The 23,760-nt window shown below is 36.2% G+C and overlaps 1 protein-coding gene across 1 annotated transcript in view; it reads right to left on the reverse strand.

Moving 5' to 3' along the window:
• Window positions 1-23,424, reverse strand: part of rho-7 (rhomboid family intramembrane serine protease rho-7) — a 55,321-nt gene extending 31,897 nt beyond the window's left edge. Inside the window, exons 1-4 of the mRNA XM_081769673.1 lie at window positions 23,268-23,424; window positions 11,520-11,757; window positions 3,325-3,456; window positions 728-890 (exon numbers count right to left, since the gene is read on the reverse strand). Of these exons, the coding sequence (XP_081625799.1) occupies window positions 728-890; window positions 3,325-3,456; window positions 11,520-11,757; window positions 23,268-23,338 (604 nt within the window). The 5' untranslated portion in view covers window positions 23,339-23,424. The remainder of the gene's footprint in view (window positions 1-727; window positions 891-3,324; window positions 3,457-11,519; window positions 11,758-23,267) is intronic.
• Window positions 23,425-23,760: the final 336 nt, after the last annotated feature.

Consider the following 23,760-nt stretch of genomic DNA (forward strand, 5'->3'; position numbering starts at 1 on the left):
CTAAAGAAATAATAAACACTTCTGACTAGAGTATACACTTATTTATTAAAAAGTAAAACACAGTGTAACGGTTTCGACAACTTAACGTTATCTTCATCAGACACTAACTGAAAGAGATATCTTCAGAGCATAGAGATATCTTGAGATCATAGAAGTTTACATTAAAAGTGAAAGTACTAAAATTCATTGTTTGCACGGGAAGCTACCTGAGTCGTACTTCCCCGGGCGTCATCTGTCGGCCACTTGCACTGACTTAATTATCCTTCCACCTGTGTTTATCTTTCCCAAACAGTTGTAACACACCTGTTGTTTATACTTGACCAATTGCCTTAGAAACTTTCTCTTAATCTTCCTTTGATGACTATCAGCTATAATTTAAAAGTCATCAACTAAATACAACTGATTATAAATATAACAAAATAAAAATATATAGACAAAAATAAAATGTAAAAATATATAAAGCTATATATAAACCACATATTTTATTTTTATGTGTCTTTCCATGCAAACAATGAATTTTAGTACTTTCATTTTAGTATAAATTTCTATGCTCTGAAGATATAGCTTTCAGTTAGTGTTTGATGAAGATAACGTTAAGTTGTCGAAACTGTTACATTGATTTTAGTTTTAATAAATAAGTGTACACTCTGGTCAGAAGTGTTTATTATTTCTTTAGTGAAATCCAGAGTCGTGATGGATAGAATTGCACATTCTAATCTTTACTTACTTGATGCTGGATTTGAACAGAAGTATCGAATCATCGTGCCTTGAAATGCTGGTACTCTCCACGCCAGGAATACAAGGGAATTAGCGAAACATATTGGATAGAATAACTTTTGGCCTTCTGTTAAGCTATTCCACCAGTGATTCAGATCCTGTCTCCAGCTACCCTTAAAAGAAATAGAAAAATACATTTTCCTATAACTTATTATGTTTATGACGTGTATTCTCTCTTACTGATATGTTTAGAAATCTTGTAAGGGTAAAAAGATAGGTTCCGGTTCAAATAACTGTTTATTTTATTTATTTTTTTTTAAATTTTCTTTATACACTCCCACAATATCGAAAAAAGAATATTTGAAAAATAACCATTTATTAATTCAAAAAGTATTTATCGCAAAAAGAAGCATCCAAATTTATCTAATTGTGAATGTTTCGGCAGCAAGTTGTTGCCTTCTTCAGCAGATATCCTTTTGGAAAGCTAACCCCGTTTGTGGAACTCTCTCTCCTTGATTATCTTCTTGCAAATAGCACTACTTTTGATACTTCCAGTAATCTTGTACCTAAGCACTCCCCTTCGTGAGGACATGTTCAAATTAAACACACACTGCTTCTCAGTCTCACTTGTTCCACCAGTGTTTTTATTTCGCTCCATTAACAAGAACATTAGTTTTCTGAAAAGATGTGTGCTGAGGAAGATAAAACTTTATGCCGAAACGTTCACAATTAGTTAATTTTGGGTGCTTTTCGGGTAAGTCTTCTTCAGTGAATATTGAATATGCATTCTATTAAATCAAATAGCTGGATGTATTAATTACCTATATAATATAATAAAGTAAGGTCATCCGGAAACATCGCAGGTAACTACCCGATAAATATCTCGGTGTAAAGGGTAATGAAGAACTTATGAATTTTCAGCGGGATAAGAATTACCTACAAACCGTGCAGCAATCAAAAAGGAATTGTAGGAATACAACCAAGATGACGCAAAAATAGAGATAAGCATGAGTGGTGACAAGTTTATACACCGGTGGGAAAGCATTTAAGACCACCCAGTAAGAATTCACGGCTCTGGACTAAAATTGGAACCCATGAAGAAGGTGATAGCAGGTGGTACTGATCTCAACATGACACACATGAGGGTGTTCAAAAACATATAGTACCTCACCATAATAGCACGAGTAATCAGCTCGAACAGCCACACAACCACCTCTTCAGGCAAGTAACCGCTCGCATAAATGCTAAATGTCTCGGATATGGCTTATCACGACCACTATAAACTTGGCATACGTGAATGATGGTCATTGCCATGGCGGTCAGGCACCAGTCATCCCACATGCGCTCAACAGATATTAGATTCGGAGACCTAGCAGACCAGGGAAAAAGGCGATACAGAATAGAGTACATGGTATGTCCTGGCAGTATGGGGACGAGCATCATCCTCCTGGAAGATGGAGTCCTAATAAGATCAGAGGACAGAATAGACTATAGGCTAATAATACTTTCCTGAATACAGACTACAGGCGAGCGAGATGTGCAGCTTATTGTTGCCTGTACCAGAATGCCAGATGCGAGACCTGTATGGCAGTGCGAACTCTCACTGCGGTTTTCCGCTCAACAGCACGACTTCGGAAGCACATATGGCATTCATTGTCTTCGAGACAGAAACGACTCTCATCTCTGAACGCCATCCCGTTTTTATTTATCTTGCCACTGCACTCTTTCACGATACCTTCAAAGATGTAATAAACAGATGTCAGGGGTAATCTGCGAGAAGCGCAGAACACAGATCTCTCTTCTAAAACAGAGTGTTTAGTGTTCGTGCAAGGCCACGATAACTGTGATTATACTAACGGCTGCCGTCCTGATAGGGTGGTTTGGGATAATTTTTCAATCCAGCTGCTCTTCGGTGTGTCATGAAGGCACATTTGCTGTGGGAACCTTGCTTCTAGAATATTGACATGTCACAATAAACGCGAACGACAATTCTGTGGACGACCATCTGACCTCTCGCAGCACTACTATATTATCACATTCGAAGTTACCTTATTAAACAAGAGACGTCCTCTGGTACTGTCCGGGCATTTCAGATTTATACTGTAATCCACTTCCTAGTTATGGTACTAAATGGACTAAGAATCTGCCTTCGGGTCGAGCACTCAAATCTGTCTTCGTGCCTTTTGTGCACTAGGTCCAGGTGCTTCTCTCTATGTACTTCGGATTGCTCGTTTAACTGTAAGTCAGCGTTATACTATAACTCCAGCGCTAAAAAGAGACGCTAAGCTCCATGTACAGTAAGCATACTTTTACTAAGATTTACACACTAAGCTGAAGCCCTATTAGAAATGAATCTTATGTTCAGTATGTTTGGATAGAAATAAACTACTTAGTTTCTCATTAAAAAATTTCGTCAGGGGAAAACCAGTATTGATTACTAACATATCTGAAATACAGTAGATTCAGTTTGATGAGATAACTGGTTACTAGAAGAGAACAATGAGACCAAAATCGTGCCCCGAACATGATCCTACAAAGCGGAACGCTCTGTACATACATACATACATACATAAAATAAAAGAAAGAAAAAAAAAAAAAAAGACATACCACCTTCCTTCCATTGCTTCGACGGAATTCACTCTGAATCCACCCTATTGGTTGTTTCATTAATGATACTGCCTTCACTCGCATGTTTTCATACTGCCAAATAGCACATCCCGCCAAGCTACACGCACTGAACTGTAATCACAAAACAAGACGATAATATTTAAACACTTTTACAGCAACTATCACTCTTATAAAACTGCTCCTTATATATATATATATATACATACATTTTTGGACACTTAAAAGCTACTACACCGGAAATATCTAGAGCAAAAATGTACTCTTCATAGTTAAGGATTTAATTACACGTACAAAGCCATTAGGATTTATTAATGTATCATCAAATTTTACGTGTCTTATTATTATTATTTCAAAAATGAATGAAATTTTTGCAATGTAATTTACCAGTGATTTTAACAAAATAATCTCATTAAAATAATTGAAACGATTTAGAGTTTAACATCCCTTTCAGCAGCGAGGCTATATGAGACGGGACCTACTGATTAACGTGGAATCCGAACTACACGAGCTTCCGCCGGGAATCAAACCCGGGTCTCCCATGCCAAACGGACGCCAACCACTTAGCCACCTAGGAGCTAGTCATTAAAATAATCTATTCTTCAAGATGTTCCTCACCTAAGAAAAAGTGTTTAAATAAACTACGACTTCACGTATTGATTAATGGCACATACGGAATACATTTTACAAGATAAAAATTTACGAGAGCTTCTGGAAAAGTTTTGTAAACTATTACTAACGGTAGCTAATATTCCGATATTATAGAATTCGAAAGAATATATCTTTAAAAAAGAAAAAAATGGCGTAACAGCCCTTTATGGGCCTGAGCTGCTCCAACACCATCTGTTACTGACCGGCTGAACTACGTCCAGCTGTTTCGTCCCTCCTTAATCTTGTTTTTCGTTTTTTTTTTTAATTTTTATATGGTAACTATTTCTTTAGTTGGAAAGAATAAAGTTACAGTAAAGAGGAGACGAGTTCCAAGGTAGCATAGTGTCCCAAAATGTCAAACTGTATTTTTAATTTAACTAGTTTTTCTTTTTTCAATTCTTACAAATTCAGAGGAGCCGTTTGTGAAAAGTATGACTTCCATCACCAAAAATGAAATTTTATTAGGCTATTGAATATCAACTTTTACATGACCTTTACCACAAAATTATTTACAATAAAAGCTATTTTATCATTTTAAAATCTTGGTTAGCACGAGAACTGCCATTCTGTTCCTATGTGAACTTCTTTTTTGATAGAATAGATATTGCTGTTAAAAAGGTAAACTTACAAAAGGAATATCTTCGCCATCCTGTCCCTTCTGAATCCAGTGATTAGACTATCACCAAGAGCAGCCTAGCGTATAGTCAATGTGAATCTGCCTAACACTCCCTTCCAAAAAGACCCCTTCAATACCTCTCTTGAAAACATATATAGGCCCTTCTTTTCACTTTTACATCCTTTTCATTTGTAAGACAGTACCTGTTTCTCTTTCTGTTTTTAGTTTTGCTTTCTTTCCTTAACGTAAAACTATTTTGGAATTGCAAATTGTCCTGTTATTCTTAAATAAACATTTTAGACACATCTCAACAGGTAAACATATCCTACATTTTGAAAGTTGTACCTAGATTTTAAAAATTCGTTTTTTTTTTCCTCTTCAATAAACTGCACAATTATCATTACACAGTCTAGCGACGAACACGTGGTCACTAACAGGCGTAGCAAGAGCTTTCTACACCTAAAAATAGATCTTACTATGTTTAAATTATTTTTGACTAGCTGAACCTGCGCTCTCTACACAGCGCATCATTCGCATATAAGCATAAATCTCCTTCTCATTCCTCACATCTGTACATGTCCCTTTACAGACACAAGTGAAAAAGTCTTGACTTAAAAAAAAATCGGGAAGGCGTATCATAAAGGGGACCTCAATATTAAGCACCGTTTGCAAGATTTGAGCCTACTTCCGGTTGGAGTTTCTAATTCATGCATGACCAGTGTTTTCTTTCTTCTTGCATGCAGTATGTAATAAGCAAATACATTACATACGCAATTAATTATAATCGCAGTTATATATGGTGTTCATTGGGCAAATCACTCCAAAAATAAAGATTCATCTTACTGGTTAAAATCGTTCCTTTTTCATTATTATTTGGCCATAAAATAAACGCCTGAGACATATGCAACCCCTATATACAACAGCGTGGTGTTGGAATGTATAACGCATAGGATATGATGCTTTACTTTTTTTTTTTAATTTCAACGCTTCCATGCGTACCCTAAAAAATGTAATAAAGAAATAACGGCCATGTTTTTAAAATATTCAATTAGAACTGGACAATCTACGCAAAATTTCCAATCGATCAGTGAAAACGTCATCTTTCTAAAGCCTGTAGTTTCCGAGATCTCATTGTCGAAAGGATTGGCCACAAACATATAAATTTCCACAACATATAGTTTAAAAGAACTCGGAAGATGGAAGCACAATTCATGTGCATTGATTTTGGAGAAGGCTTATTAAAATACAAAGGCTTTGAACAACAATTTTATATCATAAACTTTATGAAAAAGATCTAGTTAACTGATTTATTTAAAGTACTCGTACTTAAAATGTTTGTCTCTGTTAAACGTGAAATCTGACATAACCGTAAATGAAAGATTTGAAAGCCATAGTTATACGTTGGAGCTCGGGCGCTTTTAATTGCTATTGTAGCATTTTAATAAATAGATTGTTCAAGCCTATTCGTTTATTTTTCACAATAGTTTGAAGTGTCTCAGAAATCGCTGTTTGGAATGCGTCAACAGCTGTTTCAAGCGACACAAATCTTATTTCTCATCCGTCGGGACAAAAGTGTTAAATCAGGTGAGTATCGACAATAAGTAATTAGTTCGATATTTTTACTGAACAAAAAACCAACAGTTTGTTGTGCTGAGTGGGAACTGCCATTGAGGTGGTGAAGAATGATTAATGCCCATCGCAACTTTGAGTTTGTTTTACGCAATACATTGATGACCTCTGCCAAACAAATTGTTATCTATCACTCAGCATTTACATTTTTTTTTTTTTTTTTAAAGTTTCATGTCCCACAGTTATCCCTCTAGGCTAGAGGAGACGGACAATTAATGAAAGTAAATGATTGTGGAGTTAATTTTTTTCCTCTCCCAGAGGGGATCGAACCTGGGACCATGTGCATCAAAGCTACACGCGCTAGTCACTAGACTAGCGGGGACGGCTCTCAAGCATTTACAGTTCTTCGATTTTCTAACCTATGATTGCTACATGTCCGGTGTAACCGAAGAAACAATTATTTCTTTGACAGCACTCCTCGAACGAACAAATTTGTTTGTTTCGGATTCCTTTGGAAAACCCAAACACTGAATTGCTATTTAATTTTCGAGTTCGTATAAATACACAGAAGTTACATCTGTAACGATGTGGCACGCCAAATTTAACTGACCTCGGTTAAATTCCTTGAGCATTTCTTTACATCAATTGAAATGAGCTTCGGTCAAGCTATGTGAATCCAACGCTTTGAAAGTTTCCGTATGGCGTGATCAACCAAAATAATATATACTGCTTTCATGCCAATGTGCAGGAAAACTTGAATCTCACGATATGTCACATGCCCATTTCATTCAATCATTTGATGTATAGCATGAATATTACTGGCAACAACAGACGTAGACTGATAACCTTCATGAAACTCTTCTGGAAACCAATAGTAAACAGTTCTATTGGATGGTGTTCCATCCTTAAACCCCAAATTAGGTCGCTTGATGCAATGCTTCAGTGTTAAACTACATTTGAAATCATTGTCCGAAAATGTTCACGACAAAATTCCATTTTTTCACACAAACTACTACTTCAAGCTGCTGTGCAAAATAAACGAACCTGCAATCAAAGATAATTTAAACATACAAAGATCTATCCTCCCGAATGTTATAATAGTGCAACACTAGCGCTACTATTACGTACTAGTTTGCAGAAACTCTTCCAGCAGCTCTCGTACTAGCCTTTCTGTATTCCTAGTAGCAGAAATAATTTCCGATACTTTAGTGAATATCCATTTTCAAGGACCACCGAGTCTTAGAACATACTTCAAAATACGTTACTTATATATATATATATATATATATACTTCATACATAAATTAAAAATTTCTATTGATGTTAAAGCTAAAAGTATGTGAAGATCTTACTGCATATTTTCACTTCCCTTTACTAGTACGCACACATGGGTGGCGTAGGAAACAATAAGAATTCGAAATTGGAACCAATAAGGGAAAGTGACTTCCCCTCACACTCCGCTGTGAGCGGTGTCACAGCCGTACATCTTATTATTGTATTTTTTCTTCTTTAATTGAATATTATGTGATTGTTGTTGTTGGTTAATCATATTTAATTATGCTATGGGATGTTAAAAGGACGGCCGATCACCCCTTCTTAACTGAGAAGTTACCAATTGTTTATATTGTATATATGTATGTTTCGTTTATTTCATCTGTTCAATATGTGTGTTTTGTGTATTCTTAAATCCCAATGATAGAATGTTCTCAATAGAAAATTCCTATTAACATTGGATATCGTAGGAGAGACTTCAAGGGTGAGGCAAAGTCAAAGGGGTAATTCAGAAGAGGATATGGAAGATTTTTGGAGATGTTTGTTAGAAAATGGTCACCAGGCCTTACACGTGATGAGGACTTAAGCACTGAATATCAATGTGTCAATTTTTTTTAATACAACAAAAAATGTGTACGAAAAGGGAAAATACTTATTAGAGTCTATGTGCGCACGCAGCTATAGTGTTGGGTGCACAAAAGGGTGTATATGGAAAGTTAACATTGGTGACCAAAGTACAAAATAGTCATAAGATCTGACGTAAGTTGCAGAAACTTGTCACGTTTTTAGCATTTATTATAAATGTAATGTGTCTCCAAAAAACTGTTGTAACTTCGTAGACGCACGTCATACTGTGTAACTCGGGAGTCCGTCGGTCAATCTCTTTTTCGGTATTTGTAACTCCAAATTAACCGACGGACTTCAACTGTAACTTTACCTTCTACAAATAAACTGAGATATTAAATTCGTCTCTATTAATTAAAGTGTACTTGCACCCCCGGATCTGTCTGCAGCTAAAGATCAAGAGAAACTTAACATGTTGTTGTTTATTCACGTGTGACCGCTCGCATACTGTTAATCCTGAAGCTGAAATTTTAAAGTACGTTCCGCTCGCGTACTGGAGCTGCGACAGCGGCAAAAACCGAGATTCTTAAATTAAGTCTTCTGAGCGTGTTGTGTGTCTGAAAGATGTTTAATTATGTCTTGTTGATTCATGTGTAAGTGTATCAAATTATGTCCGAGAGAATCCATAGAATGCCTTTACTGAATTAACACATAATGAGTCAAGACTCACCTTCAATTAGTTGTCTTCTTTCAAAATGCTTTATGATGTTTCGGTGGCGATGATCCTTTTCTACCAATGAGTTCAATTCTCTGTCTTCTGGTCTAGATCCACTTGGAATCCTGGACTAGTAGTGATGCTGTCTCGGATCGGACCTGTAGACTCTGTTTCCAGACTTGTCTCCAACCGGAGTCGCCTTGGCGTAAGTCGTGGAGGTGAAGCGAAGACTGCTCCATAGGTCGTCTCGATCTTACTCCTCAATCTGACGCTCCCAGTCTTGTGTTTCATTGTCCTACCTCACTCGTAGTTTCTTTTCATTCAGCTTGTTTCTGAAGCTGAGGTTTTTCACCTTCTTCTTTGCTCAATATGCATTACTCAGTTAAATTTCGACACAACTCGTGAATTCTAGTCGGGATTCCATGAACACAGACTTACAAAGTTTACACTCTTAAAACATTTCTGCGTGTTGCATCTGCGTATTAGTTTGCATTTTCTTTCTTCTTGCATATTTTAACAACTTTCACTGTTTCTTTGTTACCTACTTTTAGTGATTCTCAGTTGAATGTCCTTTCTTTGCATTCTACAGTCAAAGTGCAATTTAATAATTTTGGAAATAAATCAAAGTTATACCACAATATAGTCTAAACCTCATTGATCCTTGAAAATGGATACTAGCTAAAGTGTCCTAGATATCGGAAATTATTTGTGCTACTAGGAATTCAAAAAGATTGGTAGATTTTTATGGTTTCACATGTAGATGAAAGAGAAATGTAAAAAAATACTGCTTTTACTTTCCTAAGCACTAGTTTACAAAATGGCTGTGCATTGTTTTGATTTTATTACTCTCTGTGAAGTTCCGGGTCTTTGACACTAGGGAAAGTTGGAATACTTTATACTGAAGGAATATTAATTGAGATATACGATGCCTTGTTCTTAAATTATTACACTTATTCCATATAAATCAATCAATCAAATACTCTGTTCTGAACTCTGTGTCATAAATTGTTAATGAACTCTGTGTCATAAATTTAAGAGGTAGTTCCTTTTATCAAATGAAAAAAAAAAAAAAAAAAGTTCTAAGAAACACAGGTCGGAAAGCGCCTCCTTTCAGAACTAAAAACCGCAGAAAATACCAAACATCACGTTCGTTTTAAAATGCTCTGGCTTGAAAATTATGGTATCTCTCGCCAGCGCTTCAAGGATTTACACACGAAGTAGTATGTCCTCTATCTATACAACTATGCTTCACAATCCTCTGGTACCCACAAAGCGCGTACTAAAATTGTATCCCAGGCTTTCCAATACTATGAAATAAATAAATAAATTATGTATATATTTCCTATATATATATATATATATATGAAATCACGACGATAAAATATAGGAGACTTAGTGAAGCTGTGGAAAAGGATCATTTCAATTGCTTCCTGGAACATTTGGGCATTTGGAATATTTTGAAAGAACAAAGAAACTCATATAACAATATTACTACCTATTGGAAGGAACATTTCAATTATCCAATAGTAGAAAAAAAATCACGTACAAATTACAGCAATTGTTACATAAACATACATTCTACTCTAAATGTAACTAAATAGGTAATATCTCGCTGCAAAATTTTATACGAGTTTCTTAGTGTTTTCGTACGTAGCTCACCACTATTAAGCAACGACTATAAGGAAAGTGTAAAAAGGATCTGCATCAGAAAATTTGCAGTATTGATACACCATTATTTGTAAATCACTCCATAGAACTTTTTAATGAATATGACGATACTAATTAATCTTGTGTTTCATTTTGTAGGTGTATGAATATTTTTTGCGCTAACTGTATCTTTAGACAATAAACAAGAAAGGACGAAACACAGAGGAGTCTCCATTTAACCACCATACTGTGCAAACAAATGGCCCTCCAACCACCCACACTATTTCCTTATGTTATTTTCACAAGTGGAAGTAGCAATGCCACAAAAATATAGGTTTCGTTAAAATATAGAAAGAGACGCAAATATATAGAAAATATAGAAGCATTGGAAAACTTCGTATGACTGGTCGAAATGAGATGGTATGCGGTGGTATGCCATACCGCCTCTGATTTTTCAGTAATGAGGACATACCGTCTCTGGTTTTTCAGTGATCGACAATATTTAAATAGCCGGAATGTTAAGTCAAAATTATAATAAAACATACCGCCTCTGCTTTTTTTCCACTTCGGACACTGCCTGGTATCCCCGTACGTACTCCCAATTTACTTTATACAATCCGTTACTCGGTAATGCAATTCGTTATGCATGAGAGATCCTTCGTGGCTAAACAGTTAGCGTACACGCCTTTGGCGTGGCAGATCCGGGTTCGATTCCGGGTGGGAGCTCATGTGGTTCGGATTCCGTTAATCAGTAGGTCCTGTCTCACATAGCCTCGCTGCTGAAAGGGACGTTAAACTCAAAATCAACTCAACTCGTTATGGATGAATGGGAATGCAAAACACACACTAAATATTTGACTTATTTCAGTTTGGACATTTTGTAACTAACAACTCTTTATCCTAGTATTATCCATTGACAATTTCAATAATATGTGGATTTCTATCTTTTTTTAAAAAAAAAAAATATTCCATCCTACATGTTAATAACTTTCTTTATTCTAATGAAAAAAAATACACACATTTGTATTCGAAGTACAATGAATTAAAATTTTGTATATTTATTTGTTTGGAACGATGAACATTCTGTAATGTCACTAATTTTCTATGGCTTTGGAACAGTATCGATGATAATACGTATACTTACGGCAATCGTAAATCCTAACGGTTTCCAAAGTCTTGATACCCCAATAGGGCCACTGTCGATGCCTTCAAATGGAGCTAAGCTGTGACTTCCTTCCGGAGATTTACTTTTTCTCGCAACACGTGAATACTTAATCTCTGACGTTTTGTACCATCTGACATGGTGATTTGGTTTCAGTGGTAACTTATAAGAAGGAGATATCACATTTATGTAACAATTTTGCTTCAATTTCGAATGGTTACTGCAAAAAGAAAAGAAAGATTAACAAAGTTACTTATATATTTTTCTTCCTTACTTATTATTTAAGTTTAAGAGACACAGGGTACTACCACTTACTTGGTTCCTGATTATCCCTTATATTGTAACCTTCCCACCAATACAAATAATGCAGTGACATTTGACACAGCTATATGATGATATTTAACAAGCTCGATTATTTTATGACAACTGTTAAAAATGATCACCAGAAGCATCACTACATACCTGCTCACGCTTCTCCATGTTAATGACGATACTTACAAAGGAAATACGTAATGGTTTAGGAAAAAAACGAAACAACAAAATACAAGAGGTTGAGATCATCTTCATCACAGGTATTCTGCCATTATTGGCAGGGCACTTGCCGCAACTGAGAAGCTTCCATGTTCCGCTAACTTCTTCGTCTTCACGTACGATTTTTCTGTTTTGATGTCGTCCATTAATTGTAGTCTTCTTCGCCCTCTCCCTCTTTCCTGCCACAATATCCACTAGCACGTCCCTGATACAGTTCTTTTTAGTCAGTATTCCAACCACTCTCTCTTCCTCTTCTTAATAATATCTAAAATCGTTACTTTCTCTCCCACCACTTCTAACACCCTCTCATTCGTTTTTTTAGCCCGACCCAGCTAATTCTCTCCTTTCTTCTTTACACTCGCATTTCGAAAGCTTCCAATAGTTTTTCATCAGTTTTGCGTAATGTCCACGTTTTTGCCCTATACAGTACAATACTCCACACAAAGCATTTTATGACTCTTTTCCACAACTCTTTCTCCACGGTCCCACTAAATATTCTTTTCTTCCTTCTAAAGGCTTCTTTCGCCATTTCTATCCTTTTTATTTCACCTTCGCACTTCATATCACTAATAATACTACCCAAAAACCGAAAACTAGTCACTTGATCTATTTTCTCCACTCCTACTTCTAGTTGACATAAACCGCTTCTTTCAAATCAACATGGTTTTTGTCTTCCTAACATTTATTTTCATCTCATTTCCTTCGCAGCCCTCCAAGTTTTCAAGTTTTCTAACATCTTATTGATTTTCTTTCCCGATTCTGCAACAAGCGCCATATCATCTGCAAACAGTATACACCTAATCATTCTACCTCCTACTGAGATGCCGTCTTCATTTTATAGGCTCTTTTCCACTATCTCTTCTAGGTAAATATTAAAAAATGTTTGCGAGAGACAGCATTTCTATCGAACTCCCCTTCCAATTGCACTTTCATCTGTCACCTACTCCCCCACTCTAACACTTACTTGTTGGTCTCTTGTGAGTCTTCGATCTTTCCAATCCAATCCAGCTTTCTGCAGAATTTCCAACAATTTCCAATTCACACTGTCAAAAGCCCTTTCTACGTCAATAAATACCACATACACCTCCTTTTCTTTTTCTATTATATCCAGTTTTTGCAGATCCCACGTGACAGACAATAAATCTGCTTCCTTTTGGCAGAAGTACTTTTAATTCACCGTCTTTAGAGGAGTTTTGCCAATCTGACTTAGGGAAATGGTTTAGGTTTACCCAACCCTCGTCCAAGTAAAATATTGGTCTTATGTCGTCAGAAGTCCGAATCTGATACATTTTTCCAAGGAATTTTACTCTTGCCGCCGCGGTATCAGTCCTCTCCATAAAAAACTTGTTCCATCAGATGTTTAGTTATAGGCTACGTGAAATCTAGTGTGGAGAAATCTGTGAATGGATGAATTAGAACCTGCAAAGGAAATTTTGCTTTTCAAGGTAGTGGAATCTTTTTCAAAGTCGGAAAATAGTTTTGTCAAAGTCAAAAACAGTCTTGCGTTCCACATCCTTCTCAAAGTTGTTAAGGTTTTTGAGTCATCTGGGAGGTCCTTTGTGTTTGCTAGAGGGCAGAAACACTGGATTACTACTGGGGGAAACCTTTTCAACTCAACGCACTGTGGCATGATTAATCCTGCAAGTCTCTACTGTGAGGCTTTGACACTTTCGAAGTTAAAAAAGTTATCTTAAAAAATATTCTTCTAGTTTAGCTTCGTAGAACTTCTTTTTAGAATTTTTAGCATTTCTCAAATACAATTTCGAAAGACCACACGATCTGGCATCAAATCAAGCCAAAACTGATGAATATTGTTTACAGAAACAAAGAGGGAACGTTCTTGCATTGTTAGCTTCTTTCTTTCCGTATCAGTTTTAATAAAATGTAACACTCCCACTCAGGTCTCAAAAACATCCCTTCTCTCTCCTACGTATTACAAACCATCATTTGTTTACGGTAGAATTTACGAGAGATACCACTGACCATTCACACATGTCTGGATATTTCTAGACGTAGGTACAGGAGAAACAAAAGGAAGCTAGTGAAACGTAAAAAAATAAATAAAAGCGTTTCTTATATCAAATAACAAAGAATCTGTTTTAAAATGAATTGCAATACAATCTTACAAATTCCCATGGTCTTTATTCTTACTGTAGTAGGATATATAATCATTTCACTAAAATATACACATATATTACGTGTACATTTGACTGCATACAGACTTTATATTTGGTTACTTTCGAGTTTCCGAATCTGTAGGTCGGGCTCACTATGGGGTGAAAAGAATAAACATAGTACCGAGAATAGTTGTTTACATATTTTTCTGAATTTCTTATTTTGATAGACATATTTTTATTTCCACCCTTCTTACTGTCAAATACAGCAAAGATTATCCCTTTAGAGATTTAGGGATATATGGGGCGATCAACTGAAACCATTCGTTCCATGCATTATTGGTGTAGTGTGTAGGAGGATATTGTTTTCTTTTGTGTGTAATGGCTAATGTCCCTGTGCGTTGGGTGTAGGAATGTTGTTGATACGTGTTTCCGTTTTGCAGGTATAACGAGTGAAAGATGGCGTTCAAGATTCCCAATCCATCCAAACAGGACCAGCGTGCCGTCATCCAGTTTCTGAGTGCCGAAGGTGTCAACCAGCTGAAGTGTTCCGGCCTATGAAAGACGTGTATAGTGATGCATGCGTCTCCAAAACAACAGTGGCGGACTCGACTAGAGTGTTTCGGAAGGGACGTGAACAAACCACTGATTATTCCCGTCCTCGTCAAGTCCATGTTGTTGCCACAGAAAACAGGCGTGAAAAGGTGAATGCGGCTATAGCTGCGAATGAACGCATTAGTATTCAATCCATAGTTTGTGACTTTCACATCTTTGGGCCTCTAAAGAAGGCATTGAAAAGTCAGATATTTCAATCTGACGCTGAGGTTCAGGACGCTGTTTGTGATTGGTTTGATAGTCAGCCGTCCAAATTTTACATGGACAGCATTTGTAAGTTAGTGACACAATGGGACAAGTGTCTCAACGCTCATGGTGACTTCTTCTAAACAATATTTTTACTGCACGCTAACCATAGACGCCTCTAGATAGTGTACAAGTTTCCGCTCGAAATAAAATTTATTTAATGAATTATGACCACTGAACGGGTTTCAGTTGATCGTCCATATATATATATCATACGCGTGTACTGTTTTAAACCGCTCATGTAACATCTATTATCGCTGGATTTTTTTGTTCACTCGTACATGCATTGCGAAACAGGTCACGTGTATTTTGAGAAGCTCATCAAGTGGGTGAGGGTCATGACGTCATCTATTTGCCCTTGAAGACTACAATGCAAAAGACTTATTTTGTTCACCAGCAAATACTACTTAAATGGTTTTATGGGATGAAAGAACACATATATATGTCTTCAACATGTCCATCAGAATACACATGTTATGGTTTCTTTCCTCCTTAATATTTTTCAAGTGATTTTTTTTTCTTTCAGAAAATATTCCCCATTTTCATCGAGTTACACTTTTCAAGTAAATAATATGGACATGCGAATGGTACTATTTGGAAAGTTGCTTTATTTTGAAGAGAATGAGGTACGAACCAAAATCCTAGGATAATAATGATACAGCACCTGCTTGACTGAAAGTCTAAAATTTACCTTTAAAATCCCAAAGTGGTAGTTAAACAAAGTTGTAAACAAATTAAGAATAGTTTAAAAAAAAAACAGTCGGAATAAAAAAGCAATGAAACTGACGAAAAGCTTCATACAAAATACAACTGGAAGTGAAAGGCAGCAATAATTGAAAAAGATTATTACGAACCGAAAATTACTTTTGGGGATGTGAAAACAAGCGGAATTCGATTTCATTTATATAATCAAAATCTATTTTAAGTTTAACGCGAGACCTAACTTCCATTGGAGACGACGACAGGTCAACAGATTTGCTCAAGGGATTAGAAGACAATGCAATGAAATTACTGAATTTACTTATTAACAAGGGCCACCTAAGTGGAAAATGGCCAAAGGATTTTCTTGATGTTACAATAATTACATTGCCCAAGAAAAAGGAAGCAAAGAAGTGCAGCGATCACAGCACCATTACTCTTATTTCCCACACTGGAAAGAGAATTACACGCATATTCAACAGGCGGCTGGAAAGTAAGATACATAAGAGGTTAGAAGAAGATCAATTTGGATTGCGGAAAGGAAAAGCCACCAGATATGCCACTGGATTGATGATAATTATCTCAGAACGAGTTCCTGATGTGAAGGAAGAGCTATGTTTGTGTTTCATCGACTGGCAAAAAGCTTTCGACGGGGTCAATTGGACGAAACTTCTGCAAGCTCAAAGAAATTGGGGTCAACTGGAAAGACTGACGACTCATTCGCAACCTATACATAGGACAACAAGTCAAGTCGCGCTTGAATGAAGGAAAAACCAATAGTGTGGAGATTGAAAGAGGCGTCAGACAGGATGTAGTATGTGGCCCCAATTATTTAACATTTACAGTGAATGCTTAATGAGGGAAGCATTAAGGGAATTGGAGACTTCAAGATTGGAGGGTTGATAATTAACAAGATCAGGTATGCAGATGATATGGCTATTATAGCTAGAACCGAAGGACTGCAGGAGATGATTGACAAAATAGCTGATATTGGGAAACTATATGGTATGGAAATCAACATCGAAAAAGCGAAAGTCATGAGAATATTCCGTGGAGATGCGCCCTTACGGGTCAGATACGAAACAAAGAGTACCGTAATTGCGGGCTACTTGGACCCTTAAGGGGCTACTTGGACCCATACCAAAAACTCGTTTAAAGTCCCATATCCAATGCAATAATGAGTGAGTTCAGAGTTAGATCCGTTAGATGGGATCATAATGCAGGCGTACACACATTGAAACTAATTCTGTGGTAGGCTACGATTGAGCAGCATTGGTGAGAAAGGTCGTTGACGAAAACAGTATATTTAGTGACCGCCAAACTTTTATGTGTGGACACTATTTGCAAGGAAGTGGAACCAATGCTAAGTAAACACATAAGTAGTTACATGTAGGTTAATGAAACTGACATGGTAAACTTTCTCATATACAATAAGATGTGTGCGTAATTGCATTATACAGTATATGAAGTGTGTACATATAACCTGGAAAACATGGATATTTTGTCCCACATCTTTTGTTATCTTTATCCTACCCCATCCTTTGTTATATTTATCAATGAAAACTAAAGGTCTGTTGTCACGTGTCACACAAGTAAAAACTTTTCATTGTTTCCTTAAGGATACCGGTACAAAATGGTACATCAATATAAAAGATTGCCTGCAGGTCGAAAATATGCTGATTTTTCATAACAGTTTGAAGAATGTTTACCAGCAATTCAGTTGGGAAAATGTCGCGAAAAGAAACAGAAGCTCACTTCAAGATAAGTCGTTCCACCATAGAAAGAAGATTAAAGAATAGGTCAAGGCAGAATCCGGGCCATCTGAAAGTGTTCACTGAAGAAGAAGAATTAGCCTTCGCTAGTCATCTTGATAAAGTTTGTGATTTCGGATTCCTCATTAATTAACTTGATTTCAGATTTATTGTGAATTCCTATTTAGCCATGCATGGGAGAACTGTCATTGCTTTCTAAGACAATCTTCCCAGTCGAGATTGAGTGAAGTTATTTTAGAAAATGCACCCCCAGTCAACGACTAGATTCGCTGCTAATATAGATAGGGCTCGTGCAGCTGCAGAAGAAAACGTAATCAGCTATTACAATCATTATATTTGATAGTACCTCTTAACATGTTCTCTTTGTGGTTTGCAGTAAATAAAAAGTGTTGTTCTTGGAACACCTACGTCCTACTTAGTCTCAGAACAGATTTTAATGGTTTTCTGTAGGAAAATATGGGAGTGGGTTCAAGTAGCCCGAACGCGAGTATTACTTGGACCCATTTTTTACAATAATCGCCTGTGCTTTGTTTTTAATATATGTAACTAAAACTGTCCTCGATATGTGCAATAAAGCCTGTAGTTCCACTTAATATGGGTTATGACAATAACTTTTGAGTTTTCGTGGATGAAAATAGGCCGAAAGAACGAATTTGTTGCAAAATTGGGTCCAAGTAGCCCGCTTCTACGGTACTTGAAGAAGTCGATCATTTCAAGTATCTGGGAAGTATTTTGACGAAAGACACTTACTGCACAAAAGAGATCAGGTCAAAAATTGCCATAGCCAAAGAAACATTCAACAAGAAAAGATAACTCTTAACTAGCGACCTTAATATTGAACTAAGGAAAAAAATGGTCACGTGCTATATATGGAGCATTGGACTTTGTAGTTCAAAGACTTGGACATTACGGAACTTAGAGAAGAATATTTAGAGAGCTTCGAAATGTGGTATTGGAGGAAGATGGAAAAGATCAAATAGACAGAGAGAATAACAAACGAAGACGTTTTAAAACGGATACAAAAGAAGATGACGCTTGTGGCAACCATCCTTCGTAGAAAGGCTAATTGGATTGGACACATCTTGTGAAGAAATTGTCTTATTCATAACGCATAGAAGTGAAGATGGAAGGAAAGCGAAGAATAGGAAGAACACAACTGATCGATGAAAAAAATATTGAGAGTTAAAAGAGGAAGCTCAAAATTGAGAAACATGGAAGAAACACTGACAATTAAGAAGAAATTAAAAAAAAATAGTCCCAGGACCTGCCAAAAGGCATTTTACTTAATAATAATCATGACAACCAGTTGACATAAAAAGTACCGTTTGCACATATCCATAGTTGGCTGGTTCAAACCAGCTTTTTTTTTTTCAAAGAAACCAACTGCTTTAAACAAACAAAACAAAAAAAAAAAAAAAAGAAAGAAAAATGCTTTAAAAATGTGACCTTCTTGGTGACGTTTCCACATATCAAACCATCTTCATTAGTCCTATCTCCTTTTCACCTTTTAATCAGGGTGTACCACGTTCAATTCTCGGTCGAACCACAGCCCTTCTTTCAAGTGTAAACCAAGTAGAGGTTCGGATATCACTTTAAGTGAAATTCTTCTCCTTGATAACTTCTATATTACGTAAGGATTTTAAGCCTAAACATACGAAATGAGACCAAATTTTATATTTCTGCTCGCCTGAATGCATTTTGTTTCAAAAAGAAGCCAGGGTTGCTTAAATATATTGATAGAAATTAGCAAAATTTATCGACTGCCTACATAGCTTCCAACATTAGCTTGGATTAGACTTTGTTTTAATTTTTTTGAATGATATCTACATACTAAATTTGTAATTTAATACCTCAGTTTTAGCGTACTGATTATGATACGTTGACTTTAAAATTTTACATGCAAAGCAACAATGGAATTTTCCCAATGGCTAAGGCGGGAGTTTCCCGATTTATTTATAATTCTGTAGTGTTTTCACTTGTGTAACTTTATTTCTTTGCCCTTCTGAAAGACTTTTGACAATTATGTTAACAAGTATGTAAAGATCAGTACAACGTATTTTTATCAAAAGTCATTCGTGAGTGAGTCGACGGACTCATCGTATTTGTGGCCAATTAGTCCCGGTTTCGAGTCCAAATGGAGGACAATTTCTCTCGGATGTAAGCCAACAAGCGGTTTGGATTCCACTTTAAGCTTAATCCCTTCCAGCTGTGACCCTTCCAGCATAACCCTGTTGTTGCATAATAACACCAAAGTGAAAGAAACTTATTTCTGTCCATGTGTAATATAAATACATAGAACAAATTATTTAAACAAAAAAAAGTTTTTTTTTTCAATAAAAAACATGGTTTTTGCCAACACTGCACATATCTATTCATAATTATCTTTTTATTTTATTTATTTATTTTTGTAATTGTCAAAATGAGCAATTAATGTGCTAATACTCTGTTTCAAGGTAGCTCGTCTGTTATTGACAACGCCACGTAAATTTACATGGAAGCTCCGGAAAGCCCGCTCAAAGCCATGTAACTTATCATTTGAAAATGGCTGTAGTTGTGGAGAAACAAAGATAGGACATGGAAGGCGTCAGCCACTAATCCTTCATAATGAAACCATTATACATGGATTGCAAATGAAGTCATTGTGTTAGCTTATGATACGTAACAACAGAACTGGGTGAGAGTTAAGTCGGAATACCATACCATCTGTCTTCTATTTTATGAAAGACGACTCTGTAACATACTAATTTCCGCCGCGGAGTATTTCTGCATTATGTAGGAAATCTGTATTTTATGTTTACAAGTACAGGGTTACAAGTGTTCTAACCTATGTGAATTTATGCTGTATCAAGTGTTTTCTGCATTATCCTAGTCTATGCGCATATCTACATCACTGACGCACTTGCTCCCTGCGGGCCCTCGTTCGCTAATGCTAATGACAACATTTGGCACATGGTTAGATGGCATTTTTAATTTATGTAGCCACCAGGCGCTAGTTGAATTGTGTTATTTGCACAGTCGTTCTTATGGCATACGTCCGGACACACATTTATACCCGTAACAGGATGTCTCGTTAAGTGAATCTGCACCCATCAATGCAGCTCCTACCTTAAGAAATTACGTGAAATGGAAAAAAAATACGTAAAACTTACAGGACAGAAAAGGCGAATTTGTTATTTTTCAAGAAATTCATGCAACAGAAGAAGTGTAATATTGTGATATTTTCAAGTGTCAGAAGTTGCGTCTTGTATTATTGTGAGTGTAGGCATGCTGACGTCAGACATTAGAGTGTAATGAGGAAATTAATTCTCAGTATTCTAAGATGGTAGTTGCATGTGACATTTCGCTTCTGAGTTTAATAACAACGTACGTAGGTGAAGAAAAAGTTTCTACCTTTTACGGAGAGGCATGGATTATTGAAACTGAACAGAAAATATGGCAGATGTAGGACGGCACTGAAAATTAAAAAAACGAACTGATGGTGTGAAACTTCATTGGCAAAACTAGCCAGTGAAAGGCACTTCTTTTCAAGGGTACAAAGCTTTCGATACTGTTGTTATGTTCGTGCAGATGTACTTTTGGCGCACCACTTGAATTGTTAAAAAATTACAATCCTTTCACTAATTTCCTTCTTACTTTTTCTAAATGATTTGCGCTGGGCGACATGAAAATATATCACAAGGCATAGATAAATTTCAAGGGAGCCATCATAAGCAATTGTTGAAAAATGAAAATTCTTTTACGATTTGCCTACAAATACGGCGTCCGGATGTATGCATAAAAACTACAATGCAAAAAACATAAAACAACCTGTGCTAGGTGTCCTCTAAAAAGAACGAACGCTATCTAACCGAGTCACAGCCGGGCGAAGCTAGGGGCCCGGACGTTAGCGAGGAAGCGCATCCGAATGGATCAGGAGCGTCAGCAAAGATGGGTATACGCGTGAGGGTATGAAAATGAGTGGGTTTTAATGGCAATGATATGAGTTTCAACAGCACTTTTATGGTTTCATAATAGTATCGCTCCCTTTGTAAACATAAAATCTTCTGTACACTGTGCAAAATATATCGCGGCCGAAAATAGTTTCTAATACAGTCATCTTTTCTATGTACTCTTATTTTATCCGCAACAAAGCACTTGTAAACATAAGACACAGGTATATTATCTTCTATTTACTTGTATTCCTTTCAGAAATTTTCGCTTTATAAATATGTTGTTTCATGAACAGTATTGAATTTTACCTGTAAATCTTCCAAAATGTGGTGCACAAAAATAAATCCTCACTGTTATTTACAGTATACAGGTGCAACATTAGAAAAGATAAATCTTTTTTTGGACAATGTTTAGCAGAAGGGACCAGCTATCCTTATTTTTAAAGTTACAATTTCAGTAGTTTCTGTTCACATTAGGTTAGTTTAGGGTAGTTCAGGTTAGTTTCAGTTACGTTAGGTTAGATTATATTAGTGAAGGGGTGCAGCATAATTTTTGAAAAAGTAATAGAATTTCGCTTATTTCTATTAATGTTAGATTAGTTTATGTTAGTTCTGGATAGTTTAGGTTAGGTCTAAGTACTTGCATCTTCCATTCCTTCCGTAAATTTTGTACTTTTTACGTACTTCTGGACTCTTTCTGGTACACATTTATTTATTTATTTTTGTGACATTCTGGCTGACGCTCATACCAAACGTCGGTGAAACACTTGCTCCCTATGGACGTACACCGTCGCTACCGCTTGGGATCCCGTTTTGCGCCACTGCCCTCATTCGGTCGAATAGCATTCGTGATCTTTAATAACCAAACTAACTAACACAAGGTGGTTTGTCGTCTTTACACTAGTTTTATGGTATATTTCCGGACGCAACTTTACACATAAAACTGTGAAGTCCTCTTAAACTGAATGCGCACCGAGGAATTCTTAAGAATCACTTTCTACGATAACGACGATGAACTTCCTCACAAATGACAAAAAAAAAGTTTATGTTTCTCGGCTTGAAAATACTGGGCCTACTCTGCAGCACAAACATCGAATTTGTTGAATTGCATACAATAGGATAGCGGGCAATATGATAGCACAAAATTCTTTTCAGGGCAGATCTGTGTGCATGCACATTACGAATTATTTGGGGATACGCCAAAATAATAATTGAATAAGAGTTTCCTATAGGTATTTCATTCAATTGAATCGTTCAATGAAGCGATTCATAAAGAATCGGTTCATGTCTTTGAACTATGAAATGCTAGAAATAATAGTAGAATCATTACATTTCATAGACAAGGACAGGAACCGGTGAATCGGTTCACTGAACAATTCAATTGAATAAAATTCCTATAGGAAAATCTTGCCTAATAATTGTCCAGCCCGACTTAGGAAATCATTTAACCTAGTGAAAGATGTTTTTTTTTTTTTTTTTTAATTTGATTAACTTTTCTTAATTTGCACCAATTAGTAGGTTCATTTCTGCATTATGAAAGGAATTAATTTTCTTATACACGGTAGGTGTCTTTATTTTCTATTGGCTTATTGCACAATATGGTAAACTCCTTATGCAATACAGGCAATGGTAATGTACATCAACTCTTGCGCACTGCAAAACTAATTTATTCTATGTAAACATTAACTTTATATCTTCTTACTCTACAAAGAGTGGCGTAAACTATAGAATTAGAGATACCGAAAATAACATGCATTTCTCAAAACATTGAAATTACTGTACAAACTGAAAATTAAAATAATATGTTTTATAATACGTTCTTACCAAAAATTTGGAAGCCCCTTTCTCAATGGAAGATTCATAATCGAAGTTCCACTAACTAATACTGTGGCCATTGCTTACATACGGATAACACACAGATCACATAACCTGAATCAGACGACATCACATCACAGATCACATATCTTGTCTAGTCGTAGAACATTACCGGTCAAATAGGCAAATGCACCAGCTCACTAGCCATGTGAGCTAAAAATGCAAAATTGTCAAATGTGTACTTCACACGGAGGATTTAAATTCAAAAACAAAATTTGATAAAATACAGAACACAATTGGGAAGAAAGGACACAATCGCGAAAAACATCAAAGTCGGGAAAAGTTCAAAATCGGAAAAGAAGTTCAAACAGTAAAAGAGGGCTGAAAGCCAAGTTGAACAGGGCAAGAAAGCTAGAGGAAGTGGGAAGTGTAAAATGAAAAAAGGAAGAATTTTAAAAAAAGGGGATGTATGTACGTGTAAATGTAACTGAAAGTGTAAGTG

This window comes from Thermobia domestica, chromosome 8, assembly GCF_964235325.1.
Source record: "Thermobia domestica chromosome 8, izTheDome1.hap1.1, whole genome shotgun sequence".
In the NCBI taxonomy this organism is placed as follows: domain Eukaryota; kingdom Metazoa; phylum Arthropoda; class Insecta; order Zygentoma; family Lepismatidae; genus Thermobia; species Thermobia domestica.